The sequence below is a fragment of the Podarcis pityusensis genome (assembly GCF_964106645.2).
Source record: "Podarcis pityusensis genome assembly, chromosome: 14".
Taxonomy (NCBI): domain Eukaryota; kingdom Metazoa; phylum Chordata; class Lepidosauria; order Squamata; family Lacertidae; genus Podarcis; species Podarcis pityusensis.
In genome coordinates this window covers 50,945,200-50,961,115 of record NC_138039.1, presented here as the reverse complement: position 1 = coordinate 50,961,115, position 15,916 = coordinate 50,945,200, and the positions used below count along the sequence as shown (strand labels likewise).

General features: G+C 44.1%; 1 protein-coding gene across 2 annotated transcripts in view; it reads right to left on the bottom strand.

Annotated features, from left to right (window-relative positions):
• Nucleotides 1-14,733, bottom strand: part of MTMR10 (myotubularin related protein 10) — a 52,202-nt gene extending 37,469 nt beyond the window's left edge. For both annotated transcript variants that reach the window (XM_080980720.1, XM_080980721.1), the window contains exons 1-2: nucleotides 14,559-14,733; nucleotides 8,683-8,743 (exon numbers count right to left, since the gene is read on the bottom strand). In XM_080980720.1, coding sequence (XP_080836846.1) covers nucleotides 8,683-8,743; nucleotides 14,559-14,612 — 115 coding nt within the window. In that variant the 5' untranslated portion in view covers nucleotides 14,613-14,733. The remainder of the gene's footprint in view (nucleotides 1-8,682; nucleotides 8,744-14,558) is intronic.
• Between the last annotated feature and the right edge of the window lie 1,183 nt (nucleotides 14,734-15,916).

Sequence of the window (15,916 nt, the reverse complement as noted above, 5' to 3'; positions counted from 1 at the left end):
ATACAATCAATAGGAACATGGGCATTCTCAGATAATTCAGTGATTTGTACTAGTCCAAGCTTAGTTTAGAGATGATAGCTCTTACCTATAATTTTACCCATCTATGCATAAATGCAACCTCCTCTAACAGAGCCTGCATAAAAGTTTTAAGCGTAAGGGGTAGAATGTTAGCACATGAATCATTCCTAACTCAGAACAACCAAAGCAGTCATTGAACTTCCTGCACTGAACCACAAATGTAAGAAATTATTTTAGTGCTTAATATAGAACTAGACACATGCCATACCGATGCTTCCGAAACTAAACTCTCCTTTAAATGCAAGTGTTTTATTATAAATGTAAAAAATAATAATAATCACAGAAACCAGGTTTGGGGTAGTTGGAAATATAGCATAACTCAACTGTATACATACTTCTAGAATACTGTGATTTGTGTTTGATGATGCATCTAGCAACTGATGGGGAAGGAATATAAAAAGAGAGAACGTTCTAAATCTGTGCTTTTTAAAAACATACAACCCACAAAAACACTACCAAAAACTTACAGCAGTACAACTCCAACTTGGCTTAAAATTTCATGTTTTGGGGTTCAGTGTTTAACGTACAGGAATCCACACTGTTGTTATGAATCTAGCACTACCATCTTGACAATGTGGGAAGAAAAGAGGGGTGAGAGAACAGTAAATAAAGGACATTTCGTTGAACCCACCCACACAACAGAAGGAAGTAGAGTGTGCGAAGAAAGGGTAACAAAAGATGAACATTTATTATCTGAATTTACAAAATGTTGCCTATCAAGACATTCTAACCAATTAACTAAACTACATACATCAGTTGGTTCTGCCCAATTACATTAGCTCTTTGGGAGCAGGAGAACAGAGCATGTTAAATAGGGACAGTGACTAACTCACTTCTGATCAGAACAGTAATACAAGCAAGCAGGGTGCAACTAAACTTGCTGAAGTGTGTCAGCAGCAGAGTTTACATCTTTTCAAGATGTTAGTAAGGACAGTTGCAGAGTTCTGATAAAATGGGCAAATTTCAGAACATTCATAGATAGAAAGTTAACGAAGTTTATTCTTCAAATATTCTGATTTAGAGATAGAGAACTAAGCATAGAATAAGTAATGGAATGTAGCTAGGACGAAATTAGAAGATCTAGCAGGGAACAATGCTACCTGCCTGCATCCTGAATTAGCTGGTTAACTATGCATTCTGTACACTGGTTGTGAAAGATGAAACATGAAAAATAACTGAGGCCTCTTTTTGGCCAAAGTTTGTTAGGACTTTAGCAATAGCTTTCCCATGGAAATGCTACCCTAAATTTCTGCAGAATTCAATAGAAACCTGTGTTGTCACAAGTCACAGTCAATATGCCTCTTTCTCTTCTATGCTGTCAGCAATATCAACTCACTGGAGGGTAAGCTCCTACTAACGATGGCCAATTAAGTCTCATAACTACCGGTACTTCCTACAACTGGAGGGAAATCCCAAACTTACACTGTATAATTTGCTGTCTGGAAAGTGAGGAGAAAATGGGGCTTAAGTATTAAAAACCTTCCTCATTGCTATGACATTCTTTCTAGTACAGACAAAAATGAAACTTGAACCTTGGGTGTGGTGGGCCAGTTATATCTGACCGACCCCTTCTGGGCCAAATTTGAAAAATTCACCCACCCACCAAGCACTTGACATTACAGGCAACCCCCAATTTGTGTGGGTGTTGCGTTCTGGGTAACTGCATGCTCCGCTCCACACAGCCACTGTTCTGCACCCTTTTCTGGCCACTTCTGTGTCACCGCAATGTTTGTGTGCAGAGTTGCAAGTCAATTGGACACAAGTAAATTGCTTGTTGCCTGTAAAGGTAAAAGGTAAATGACCCCTGAACCAAAGGTGACTATGGGGTTGCAGAGCTTATTTCGCTTCAGGCCAAGGGAGCCAGCGTTTGTCCAGACAGCTTTCCGAAGCTTCAAGGAGGCTTTGCTCTAGGAACACAAAGGGGTTTGAAGTGAAACCTCTGCTAAAATTGAATTTTTCTCCTCCACTGCAGCTGGTTTCACTGCACACTCCTTCAAGATCCTGGAGCAAGGTAAGTTGCATTGCCCATAAGAGGGGGGGGGGGGAGAACGTGCCATACTCCAACAAGGAAGGGCCTAACAGGCCAACCTGGGATTCAAGGAGGGCCAATGTTACATGCCCACAAGCTGGAGGTTCCCCTACCCCTGTTGCAGCTGCATTCAACAGGATAGAGAACTATCGCACAGAGGTGGAGCTCCTTTTTTCTCCTCTAACAGGGAAGTAAGACACTGTTGTACTCTGGACGCACTCCCACTATACAGAGAATGCAAAATATTCACTATATATCCTAACAGTATATCAATCTTCAGTCCCCCCACACTTAAATTCTCTATTTTCTGATGTGACATTCTAATTCCTCTTTAGTCAGACTGTCCTTTGCAGAATCAGCTGGCCTCAATAATGACTCATTCTTCAGCCCACATCAGCAACTGCCTCCCATGTTGCTTGCAGTTTTAGAATGCTTCACAAAAATATTCCATGGGTCAAAGCTTCAGTGAAAACACACACCGAAAGTTATGCTGTTATTTTAATTGGAAAACTGAATTCTGATAACTTGGATCTGAGGCACTTTTAAGCTTGTAAGCTAACAGAGGGAGTTGCTTTATCTGTTTGCAATGTATGCTTAAATAATCTGGGAGCAGCTCCCAGGGGGAGGGGGGCAGTGTGCCGCCTCCTGTATGATATTTATTTATGTTCTCTGCAGTTCATGACCCGGCAACTATTCCTACCCTGCAAGTAGGTTGAAACAGCAAGTCTGTTGCCAAGTGTGGAGAAATCTCAAATACCAATAAATCATGAAGTGTGGAAAACTAAGCTTTGCGCAACGACTATGGTAGAATGCAGTTGAGCTGTGTGCAGGACAAGCCAGCATCTCTCTGTGCTTCTGACCGATAAAAGAAAGACCCATTGGGCTGTAAACCAAAGTTCAGCACATAATTAGGCAAATTAAGAGACCATAGTTACTTTAGATTACTATACCCACAGATGGGGCACTGCCAGTTATCTTTTACAGATTTAATAGTTACATGTTTTATACAGAGTTTTAGACAATTCAGTGGCGGTCCTGGACTGAGTGCATGTCACCGGTGCTGTACAGACAACATAGGAACAACATCATAGGAAGCTGCCTTCAACTGAAGCAGACTACTGGTCCATCTAGCTCAGTATTGTTCAAAATGACAGGCAGCTGCTCTCTACAGTTTCAGAAAGGATGCATTTCCAGCCCTTTCTGCAGATTGAACCTAGGACCATTTGCATACAGGTGCTCTACCATGAATTTCTGGCCCCTTCCCACACAATACATGAGCAACGAACACGGACCATTACTCAAGTGCTGGATGCTGAGCTCTCTTCACCTAAAGCCCAAGTAAAAAGGAAACTCCACGCTTGGAGGCAAGCTTCATCACTTGCTTTATCAGCACCCAAGTGTGGCAATCAGTTATTGCTTAATCTCACATTAAATTATAGGACTGGAGAAAAAGTGGAGTTTCACAGTGAGCCTTCTGGGAAATAAATATTCATCTACTCCACATGATAGCAACTGTTAAAAATGTAGGCTGTGTATGGCCGGGGGTGGAAAGAGACCAAGTAGGCAGCCTTCATCTGCACCCCACTTCCCCGTTTGCTTTTTAGGGAAAAGGTTGATCTATTTTTCTCCTCCTCATCCCCTCCGCCCTTCTTGGCTTGCCATCTACCCTTCACCTCTCCTTTCTTTCTTAATGCTGGGGGTGGGAGGGAGCCCCCCAAGCAGTCCCATTCAATATGCTTATTTTTGTGCATCATTATCTTGTGTGGGGCTTACTTCCAAGCAAATGCACCCTGTACTGGCTCATGGGACACATGCCTCCATTCCAAGTACAGTGGGGTCAGAAGGCACATGCACGTGTAGGGGTGGGCAGGGCTCTTAGGGCTGGTATCTGGTTTTTAACCAATGAACTGCTGGAACTGGAAAGGAATCCTGGAGTGGAAAGAGACAGAGACAGAGAGAGAGAAGGCTTAGGCAGCAGAGAGTGAGTTGAGAGTGTTGCACAGATGCTGCTAGGAAGGCGGCCATCTTGGCCTCTCTCAGTGCTCTTTGCAGCTTGGCTTGGTGTCCTGTGTGACACAGGTGGGGTGAGCAGGAGGGAAGAGGTGGGGAGAGTTTCAGTGGGAAGAGGATGCAGAGGGAGGAGTTTCTAACAGGAGTCCCTCTGCCTGCTCGGTGTAAGTCACCCCTCCCTGAGCTTGCTCCTGGCCCACATGTCAGCCGCCTTCTAGTGGGAGCCAAAGGGGCGCCTGGGCAAGTTCAACATGCAGAGCTCCTCAGTCTACTTGGCTCTCCTTCTGGTGGTGGGTGTGCACTTCAGCCTTTCATACCAAGGTAGGGAGCAGAGAAGGGTCAGAAGCAAAGGGGAGAGATGGGGGCAGCAGTGGCGGTGGGGCAGGCATGTCAGCTATCTTATGTGGAAGGGGGGTTCCTTGGAAACCACATGCGGGGAGGCGGCACCTCTGTGTCTGTGCAACATGCCTTTGAGGAAAGGGACGCTGAAGCAACCTGGCCAAAAGTTATGCCAAAGGTGGGAAAGCAGTGACAGGGGGCAGGGCTGACCTTTTGCTCTCTTGTGAGGGACACACCAAAATAAAGGAGAATATAGTGTGCCCGTCATGGCTTTGCAATTATGTAGCACAAGACACGTCCTTTCAGAAAGAGAAAAGTAGTCCTGGGGCAAGGAGAGGCGTTAGTACAGTTGTACCTCGGGTTACAGACACTTCAGGTTACGTGTCTTCGGGTTGCGCACCACGCCGAACCCGGAAGTACCGGAACAGGTTACTTCCAGGTTTCAGCGCTCACGCAGAAACACTAAATCACAATTTGTGCATGCGCAGAAGTGCCAAATTGTGACCTGCATGTGTGCAGACGCTGCAGGTTGCGAACGTGCCTCCCACACAGATCACGTTTGCAACCCGAGGTTCCACTGTACTTGATGGATGTGAAGGAAGGTGGGAAGGCTTTAAGCAAAAAACTTGAGCATATTGGCTCCCCAGTCCATGGTAAGCTTGTGGTCCAAACTGGAGGGCCACAATAAATAAACAAATCTTATTATTATAAGATTTTATTTATTTATTAAAAATAAGTCTTCTAGTTTTGCATCTACCAAAGGTTTTAACACCAAAGGTATTAAAGAAGGTTGCATCCTTGTCCCACATTTAATCAACTTATTCTTAAAAGATATGAGCCATCACCTACTCCCTGTCAAAGGCTACCCCTCATGTTAAGATCTAAAGCAGTTACTACACTTCTATACACAGATGACACTGCCCTTCTCTCTTTTACCAGAGTTGGGCTTTAAAGGTACCGTATTTTTCGCTCTATAAGACGCACCAGACCATAAGACGCACCTAGTTTTTGGAGGAGGAAAACAAGAAAAAAAAATATTCTGAATCTCAGAAGCCAGAACAGCAAGAGGGATCACTGTTCTGGCTTCTGGGATAGCTGCGCAGCCTGCATTCGCTCCATAAGACGCACACACATTTCCCCTTACTTTTTAGGAGGGAAAAAGTGAGTCTTATAGAGCAAAAAATACGGTACTTAAAAGTAGTCTACCAATACTGTCAAGGAAACCATCTAGCGATCAATTATACAAAATCTAAGGTTCTGCTATTTTCAAAGAGCTGATGCCTATTTAAATATGGCGTATTGTTGATCAAGAAATCGAACAAGTAAAAAGTTAGAATTCAAACAAGAGCAAAATGTTTTAAGTACGTAGGAGTCTTCCATTACAATATAAAATGGGTGACCCATCCTAAAAGGATAACAAACTCAGCTAAGTGTTCAGCAGCACGAATTAAATGATTGTAATCAGAATGTGCCTGCAGTGGTTAGGGCCTATAGTGCAAAAACAGTGGCTAGTAACTTTGCATACATGGCTAAGATTCAATAAGACCCCAACTGGGCTGTTCCCCTTGATGCTGGTTGATAATTCTCAAACAAAATGGTGGAAGAGAATCACAAGAAAACTGAGTTTATATGGCCTTTATCCAGAATATCTTTTAAGTTGAGATTAAACAGGAAGGGCTAGAAGTACCTTATTTTTCGCACATAGCTTTTAGAAGGGGAAAGCAAGAGAAAAAAAAATTCTGCGCAGAGCATGTAAGCGGCTCTTGCTTTTCTTGCTTTAAAGCAAGCAAAGCGAGAACTGCTTACATTGCTTCTCTCCCACTTTGCGCATCTCTCACTTTGCTTGCCCATCCCTCCTCCCGCCTCACCGTGAAAGAGGAGGAGATACCGGGACAGGTTCTTTGCTTGCTTTACAGCGAGGTGGGAGAGGGATGGGCAAACAAAGTGACAGCTGTGCAACACGGGACAGAAGCCATGTAAGCGGTTCTTGCTTTGCTTGCTCCCATCCGTCCCTCCTCCCGCTTTACTGTGAAGCCAGCAGAGCAAGAGCCGCTGCTCAGCTATCGCTGAAGCCAACGGAGCAAGAGCGTTAACTGCGCAGTGCCTCTTACTCTGTTGGCTTCCCAGCAAAGCGGGATGAGGGACAGAAGGGAGCCCTTACACAGAGCCCCTTCCATCCCTCATCCCGCTGCGCTGAGAAGCCAGCAGAGCAAGAGCAAAAGCTGTGCAGCGGCTCTTGCTCTGCTGGCTTCACAGCGAGCGACGGACAGGAGCCATGGCTCTGGCTGCGGAGGCATCCCTCAGCTCGTGACTGCAGCTGTAGCCGAGGGATCCCTCTGCCGACCAGTGCATTCGCTCCATAAGATGCACAGACATTTTCCCTTACTTTTTAGAAGGAAAAAAGTGCGTCTTATGGAGCAAAAAATACAGTATTAATTAAAGAACGAATCTGGGATATAGAATACCAAAATGATCTTAACCAATCCTCTAAAATTTATAAATCCTTACATAGAAAGATCACGCCCAGCAAATTACTTAAGTGCCCTAAAAGGTAAAGGTAAAGGGACCCCTGACCATTAGGTCCAGTCGTGACCGACTCTGGGGTTGCGGTGCTCATCTCGCTTTACTGGCAGAGGGAGCCAGCGTACAGCTTCCGGGTGATGTAACCAGCATGATTAAGCCGCTTCTGGCAAACCAGAGCAGCGCATGGAAACGCCGTTTACCTTCCTGCCAGAGCGGTACCTATTTATCTACTTGCACTTTGAAGTGCTTTCGAACTGCTAGGTGGGCAGGAGCAGGGACCGAGCAACAGGAGCTCACCCCGTTGCAGGGATTCGAACCGCCAACCTTCTGATCAGCAAGTCCTAGGCTCTATGGTTTAACCCACAGCGCCACCCACGTCCCCACTTAAGTGCCCTGGACAACCCTAAACATCATTGGGCATTTTCCAGAGCCCATTTTAACGTTCTCCCTTCAGCATTATTAGAGAGCAGATATCACAGCATCCCAACTGAACAGAGATTATGCCAATGCAACTCTGATGCGATTGAATCCATTGTGCATGTTCTTCTATACTGCCCTTTGTATCATGATACCTGAAGAGAGATAATTTTGCCATTATTAAGGAAATTACCTGGCCGCTCTGAAGAAACCTATATTAAATACCTTCTTGCCGACAACTATCTGAATATCACCAGGCCTGTCACAAAATTCTGTTTTATGGCAACAAGGACAAGACAGTGTGGTGACAGTGATGGCTGACGAATAAGCACTGATTTTAAACTTTGGAATACAGATTTTAGTTGAAGGAATGTTATTTTTTAACATAAATAAGTTTATAGGGAATTTTTAATTAAATCCGCCACTTGATGCTGATGAAGCGTACGTTGCTGCTGTTAATTTTGCTGTCTGGTCTTTGACCACAATAAAGATTGATTGATTGATCAATTTCTAAAACAAATAGGGATTGCAATAGATTCTCTCCTCTTACTGGATGAGTTACATATTTGCTCTCTCATTAAGCAGAGGCTGTTAGATCATGAATTTCAAGACTATTCTATTCAGCCCTCTGTATGCACATCTGCTTACTTAGGTTTGCAGCCTTGTCATGGAAAGATACCCAACTACTTTTATAATTTAGCTACCCCTTTGTATCATAAAGCTTTTTTTGTTAACCCATTCAAACACATCCCCCTCATTTGTACTGTCTGGAATGTTCCAAAAAATACCCTTCCAGAATAGACTTTGCTCTTGTGGTATGAATACACCAGATGCAATATACCATATAATTTTGGGTTGCCCTCTCTTCAACATTATTCAGGATATTTAGCCAAGATTTTTAAAGTCAAATTTAAAACTACTTGATTTTACTTTATGGTGGCTACTGAGTCTTTTATACGTCTTATATGTTTAGTATGTCTGGATTACCAATGTTTCATGCATGATTTCTCTCTCTTATGATTTTATTGTCTAAATTATGCCAATAAAGGCTGAATGAATGAATGAAGCAAACAAATAAAAAGTATTGCTGAATTTTTAAAAAATGCAACTAGACATACTATTTTAGTGCTCAGGTTGGGGCAAATAGCCTTTTTACCCCAGTTTCTAACACCGAGTAGAACAGGATCAGATGTCAGAATTAGGAAGAGGCATCTTAAAGATTGACAAACATGTTCCTGCATATACCCATATGGGCCCCAAAACACTGCAACAGATAGAATGCTTACCTGGCAAAAGAACTGGCTCCAATTTTTTAAGTCTAGGCTCCGGTGCTATCTTGTCTTCAGTCTGAAACACAATAGTGATAAAAGAGAGATGTAATATACATGAACTAATCTAAATTGCTTGTAGAATCCTAGTCTGAAATACATATTCTAACCTAACCCATAGCTCGCTCTCGTGATGTGTGTGTGTGTGTGTGTATGCGCGCAGAAAGAAGAAAAGAAAAGAAAAGGACCAAGAGAGACAGCAAATGAAGAGAAGGAGAGAGGATATTAAAGAAAGATAAAAGAAACATAGGTAGCCGCCCTTAGCTCTCAATTTGAGACTGTTATGGCACAGACATAACTGTCTGTAGCAAATACAGTGCATGACCACTGCTGTATAAACATTATGCTTTCAACAAGGCTGGCAACTATCTGCAGTATCAGAACAACTGGCTTCTATGCAAGTGGGTTAATAGGGGAAGTCTTATCAACTTTGCATGTGCAACTGCAACCCTCCTGGACACCTTGCTGCAGCATAAAGCATGCCATGAAGCTTTGAAAAAACTTCCTCAGGCATAAGAAGAGGGTGTAAGCCCTTTGGAACAGCCTCACTTTTACTGGGATTTTTTGGCATGCTGTTTTTAGTCACATGTTCTATTTCTTTGCATTTTCTTCCACAGTTCTTACAAGGGTTTAAAAAAAATCTATCTTTTAAAAAAGCTTAATTCCAAAACTGAGTAAAAATCTAAGCAAATGCATTTCAATTGTGCTTGGCCAAAAGGAAAACAAATCATTTTGATTAGCAACACGATGGAGAAAAGAAGAAGCTTTATGTCAAGAAGTGGGACACAGATTTTTTTTTTAAAAAAAGTAATTACGATGGTTAACCTTGATCCAGGAATGGATAATTGGCAGATTTCACAATTTTTTGTGATATCAGGGGAGAGTTTTCATCAGAAGCTCTGCCACAGCAACATGGTGTTGTCACATGGTGCAAAATTAGAAACAATATTCCACAAGATCTATCATCTGCCAAGAAGAGATGGCATCATGAGAGTAAGTTCAGGGAATGTCATTGCTATGTGTACCATACAATTCAGAGTCAGTATGCAACTGAATGCCATTTGCGAGGAAACAATAGAAAAAGGGGGCTATTGCCTTCATGCTCTGGGGGGGGGGCGCTTCCCAGATCATCTGGTTGAACTAAGTTGAACTACATTGGCCTTTTGTCTGATGCAACAGAACTCAAGTGACAGAGGCAGATGAAGCACACTGCCAGGGCCCTCTCTATGCGGTGGAAGCAAGGGAGGTAACATCCCCTCCCTGTTGAAGACTTTTGTTCACTCCTAAGGGTGGGAAAGTAGGTAAGCAGGTTTGACAGACATATGTGTCAGCTTTTCTTTTTCCATTCATTTTCTGGTTGTGTCCATCCATGCATGTATGAAACAGGACTCACCCTATTTAAAAATGAGCAACCCCCACTCCAAGGGTTTTTACTTTACTCACCAATTTATCTGATGTCACAGTGAAAAAATAGTAACTTCTCCCAACCCTTTAATTTCACTAACCAACACCTTTTTGCTTCAGGAAGTCAACTTTTAAGTTTAATGGCAAATCATTTTTGAAAGCAGGGTATTTCACATTTACTAAAAAGCTCCTGTTTAAAATACAGTTTAAATTGGCTGTATCAGAGTTAGATGTACCAAAAAAATTAACCTCAGATCTCTCAGTAACATGAATCAAGTAGCATTTTAACTTTAATCCTTCAAACAGGAATTTTAAAAAGAAAAAAAATCAGGCTAGTTTTTTATATAATAAAAAATAAGAAAATAATAATAATAATAATTACTATTATTACTATTACTATTATTATTATTATGCAGCCGCCAATCTGACTGGGTTGCCCCAGCCCCTCCCAACAAAAAAAATAGTAAAAGCACAATACAACATCACACTAAAGACTTCCCTGAACAGACTTCCCTGCTTTCAGATGTCTTTTAAAAATCCCATAGCTGTTTATCTGTTTGACATCTAGTGGGAAGACGGGAGCAACTACCAAAAAAGCCTTCTGCCTGGTTCAATGTAACCTCACCTCTCACTTCAGAGCTGGATCTCAGTGTCCAGGCTGAAGTTCGTTTAACAAACAGCTAAATTTAAAAATAAGCAAGAAATACAAGATACAAGCAATGTTTTACTCAAATTGTTGTACTTTGAAGGCAATTTAAAGTACCTCCAGGGTTGATATTTTTTGTCTTGCTAGAGTTTGTGCCTTCAGCACTTAACAGGTGCAGGTTTTATTCAACTTCAAGATACTGTGATATAAAATTGTGTACCTGCTGAGCTATTAACAGCAAGCAGTTGCTAACAGCAAAGAATGTCTAATGATAAAAAGGTGATTAAAGTAATCCTTATAAACATATTAGCCATTCCTCCAAGTTATGAACTGGACATTTAAAAGCAGGGATAGTCTGAGGAGAGCCAGACAACTCTATTTCTTGTTGTAACACTGAAATACAAATTTTGCCAAGTATATAAGAAGGCCACATATTTAAACTAGTTGCCAAAAAATGGGGAAAGGGAAGTATGCAAAGAGGCATTATACACAAAAAGAGGTGACAAAGAATCATAGAAGTGTAGAGCTGCAAGGTACCCCAAGGGTCATCCAGTCCAACCCCCTGCAATACAGGAATCTCAGCTAAAGCATCCATGACAGATGGCCATCCAACCTCTGCTTAAAAACTTCCAAGGAAGGAGAGTCCACAACCTCCCTCGGGAATCTGTTCCACTGTCAAACAGCTCTTAACTAACAGAATTTGCCCCCATAGATTTAGTTGGAATCTCCTTTCTTGCAACTTTAAGCCATTGGTTTGGGCCCTACCCTCCAGAGCAGAAGAAAACAAGCTTGTTCCCACTTCCATGTGACAGCCCTTGAGATATCTGAAGATGGCTATTGTATCTCCTCTCAGTCTCCTCTTTTCCAGGCTAAACACACCCAGCTCCTTCAAACTTTCCTCGTATCGCTTAGTTTCCAGACCCTTGATTATCTTGGTCACCCTCCTCTGCACATGTTTGAGCTTGTCAATATCCTTCTTAAATTGTGGTGCCCGGAATTGGACACAGTATTCCAGGTGTGGTCTGACCAAGGCAGAGTAGAGTGGTACTATTACTTACCTTGTTCTGGACACTATAATTCTGTTTATGCAGTCTAGAACAGCATTAGCTTTTTTGCTGCTGCATCACACTGCAGTCCACCAAGACCCCTAGATACTTTTCACATGTACAACTAACAAGGCAGGTGTCTCCCATCTTATATTTGTGCAGCTGGTTCTTCCTGCCCAAGAGCTGAACCTGACATTTGTTCCTATTGAAATTTATTTTGTTAGTGTCACCTCTCCAATCTGTTAGGGTCATTCTGAATCCTGATTCTGTCTTCTGTGGCATTAGCTCCCCCATCCCAATTTGATGTCATCTGAAAATTTGATGAACATCCCCTCAATTCCTTCATTCAAGTCGTTTATAAACCTTTCCTGGAATTGATGTCAAGCTCACTAGTCAATAGTTACTGGGTCTCCCCCCGCCCTTTTGAAGATAGGGACAACACCTCCAGTCTGCAGGGACATCACTTCTTTTCCAAGAATTCTCAAAGATTAAAGTCTGTGTTCATTCTGGGCTTCAGTCTGCCTGACCTTCACCCTGCAACTGTTGGCTCCTTGTCAGTGCTCAAAATCAGCCAGACACCAGGTGCATTTTGCACCTGGCTATCGGCCACTTGCAACCAAGTGAAGATGCCTGGATGCCAGGATGGCACCTGACATCTCTACCAACTGGAGGTGCATGTCTAGGGATCATTGGATCTTGACTGTTTTCATACCATATCCTGTAGAATTCTATCTGTTATATTTTACATGCACAATCAGAATGAATTTCATGAACCAAAATGCTTTTTCTGTAAAGCCTGAGCAAGAGCAGTGAACAACATTATAGTCAATTGTTGTAGCTTATCTTCACTTACCCCACCCCACGGCCCTGCTCAAAGTTGTGAAGAATATTCTTACATTGTGAATGGGATTGTCACCATTAAGAAAAAGAGGTGGGAATATATGTGGACTGTCCCTGGATAAAGTGATTTTTCTTCTTTCAGTTCTCAAAGTTCTTAACCTAGTTCAAGGTTGTCACCTGAACTAGCCAGATGTTTAACTGATAATCAAGCACAGCCAGTGCATTATTTGAAAAACAAGACTTTAGAGCCGTCCTGCTCAAAAATTGCAACTAGACATTCCATTTTGGCGACTGTAACCTTGGTTTAAGGAGCCATTTGGCTGCTGTCCCATTTCACTAACTACAGGAGAAAATTGGAGCTTTACAGAAAAGAAAGAAGTTAGTTGTGAGTTTTAAGGAATGTGTTATTCTGTCACTTTCATGGGGATGATACAGAACCAACAAGCCTATTTTTCTTCCAAATTTGGCATAATTTTAGTACTGTATTGCTTGAAATAAGAGTTTTCCATCAAGCTCTGTATATATTTCAGAAACATTGTATTTAAAATTATTAGCACAATTGTTCTTAGAATCTCCACAGCCCACTTTCTGGGAAAGTGGGACTGTGATACAGTGGTACTTCGGTTTAAGAACAGTCCAGTTTAAGAACGATTTGGTTTACGAATTCTGTAAAACCGCAAATAGTGTCTTGGTCTGAGAACTTTACCTCTGTCTAAGAATGGAATCCGAACGGTGGAAGGGCACCGGCGGCAGGAGGCCTCATCAGGGAAAGCGTGCCTTGGTTTAAGAATGGTTTCAGTTTAAGAACGGACTTCTGGAATGGATTAAGTTTGTAAACCGAGGTACCACTGTACTTTGATCCTTCAGGCTATTAACAAACAAGCCCACACAGACTGAACACAATGGAGCTTGCTTCTGAGGAAACAGTAAAACAAACTGCATGCCTCACACACTGCCATTCTATGCATGCCTATGCAGACTCAAACCCCAATGGGGCTTATTCCAAGAAGAGGTATGTGTAGGATAGCATTCTTTACCAGGGCATAAGAAAGCAATCCTAAACATGTTAACGCAAAAGTCAATCCCACAAGACTGCAAGCTGGTTTCCTAGACACACTTTCCTCAAAAGTTAAGTTGCACTAAGGGAAAGGAGGGAAGAGGGCTCATTGCAAAGTAATGCATTAGGACTGCAAGGTGACAGCCCTGCTCCAGGACGTTTCCCCAGAAATCAGCCCATGGAGTTGACTTGCTGCCAAGGAAGCTTCCATACGTGCAGAGAATGCTGCTGCACTGGAGCACCTGCTACATTTCAGAGTGCGGATGTTTAGCTAAGCAACTTCTGCAATAATCCGTTTATTATTATTAATTATTATTATTATTAAACTTGTGCATTACTCAGTGTTTCCTCAAGTCCCACCAAGCAAAGACAGGAGCGGGTGACTTCAGCTGTAAAAAAACAAACCAAATCATGATACCCACTGAAACAAGTCCCACTGAGCTCAGTGCGAATTGCACTTATTGTTATTATTTATTTCCCATCCTCCACTCTAAGGTCCCAGGGCGAGCGACGACATCGAAACACGCGCATGCATGAATCTAGGCTTCCTATTATCATCGCTGTTATTTCTTGGATTTGCAGACGGTCCGTCATCCGCTTGGGACCCCCCCCCCCCGCAAGACACAGGGGCTGCGCTGCTCTATTAGGGGGCCCACGGAGGTGGCGGGGGCGCCCTCGCTCCTGCCCCAGACTCGCGGGGCAGCCCAGCGCGCAGCAGCAGCAGGAGGGCGAGGGCGGCGGCGGCGGCGGCGGCGGCTCCCTCCAGCTCAAGCCGGAGCTCCGAAAGGGGCTTCCTCGCACCTCAGACCCAAAGTGACTTCGGAGGGCGCGCGCGCCTTACCTGAGGCAAGAGGTAGGACTTGAAGGTGGCCTTGGGGGGCTTGAGAGGAAACATGACCGCGGCGGCGGCGGCGGCGGCGACTCCCGAAGCAGGCCGACCCCGCTCGCCCCTCGCGGGCTCCTTCTCCCTCGGCGCTCCGGGCTCGCCTCTTGGCCCCACCTCACGCCCGCGGCTACTACGCCAGAGAAGCCACGCCCCCGACGTCACGCGCTCGCGCTCCCTCCGCGGCCGTCGTCGCGTCGGCTGCCGCTGCTTGCTCCTCCCTCCCTCCCTCCTGACTCCGCCTCCGCCATCCTCACGCCGCTCTGAAGGTTACCAAGGCGGGAGTTAGGGGCTCCGGCGCCCCGCCCCGGAAGGGGAGGAGCCGCAGCCCACGGGGAAGGCCAATAGCACGAGCCAGGCGCCGCGGGGCGGGGCGGGGCGGGGCGGGGCAGCCGCTTCTTCCTCTCCCCCCCCCGCCCTCCTCTCGCCTCTCGTCTCCCAGCAACGCTCGTGGCGGAAGGAGGGAGGGGTCGGGCGGGGGGGCCGCTCCGCGAGAACGGGGCCTCCCCCCCCCCGGGCTCGGCCCGCGGCCATTCCAGGAGGCGCCGCAAAAGGCGTGGGGGAGCCAGCCTGGCCGTTGGAGGGCTTCCTTTTCATTTTTAAAAAAATTAAAGGCAAACATTTATTGAAAAAATAATCGGGAGGTTTTTTCCTTTTCAGTCAAGGCAAATATTGCTAAGGCACACATGCATTGAATTTATTTCATTTTTATAGGCAACCATTTATTGAATTAAATGGTCGTAAAAGACATTATTTTTATTCATCGAAGAAATTGAACCTTAACAAAATGCATTAAACATTTTAAATCCATAGATTATATGTTTTATTATTCCATAATTTAAGGGGGAAATGTATCCAGAAAATAAAGCAAGTTTCTGCCCCTTCCTGCCCTCCCCATTTCCAGCCTGGTGTGGGGAGGGGGCCTTGAAAATGTCCGCCTGGTCCTGGCTCACTTGGGGCAGGGCTGCCTGCCAGCTCCCCTCTAGTCCACTGCCTAGGGTTTATTTCGTGGCCAAGTCATGCTCCCATTGTTTTTTGATTGCGTTGAGGGGGTTTGTTGGATTCTGGGGCAGCATTCTGTATATTGTGGATACAGTGGAACCTCAGTTTTTGAACATAATCCGTTCTGGAAGTTCGTTCAACTTCCAAAATGTTCAAAAACCGAGGATCAACGGGCTGGCTGCAAAGTCAACGGAAAAAAATAAAAGATGTGCCTCAGGAGCTGTTCAACTTCCGGGGCGTGTTTGAAAACAGAAACATTTACTTCCAGGTTTTCGGCATTCGGCTTCCGAAACATTTGGCAGTCGAGACGTTCG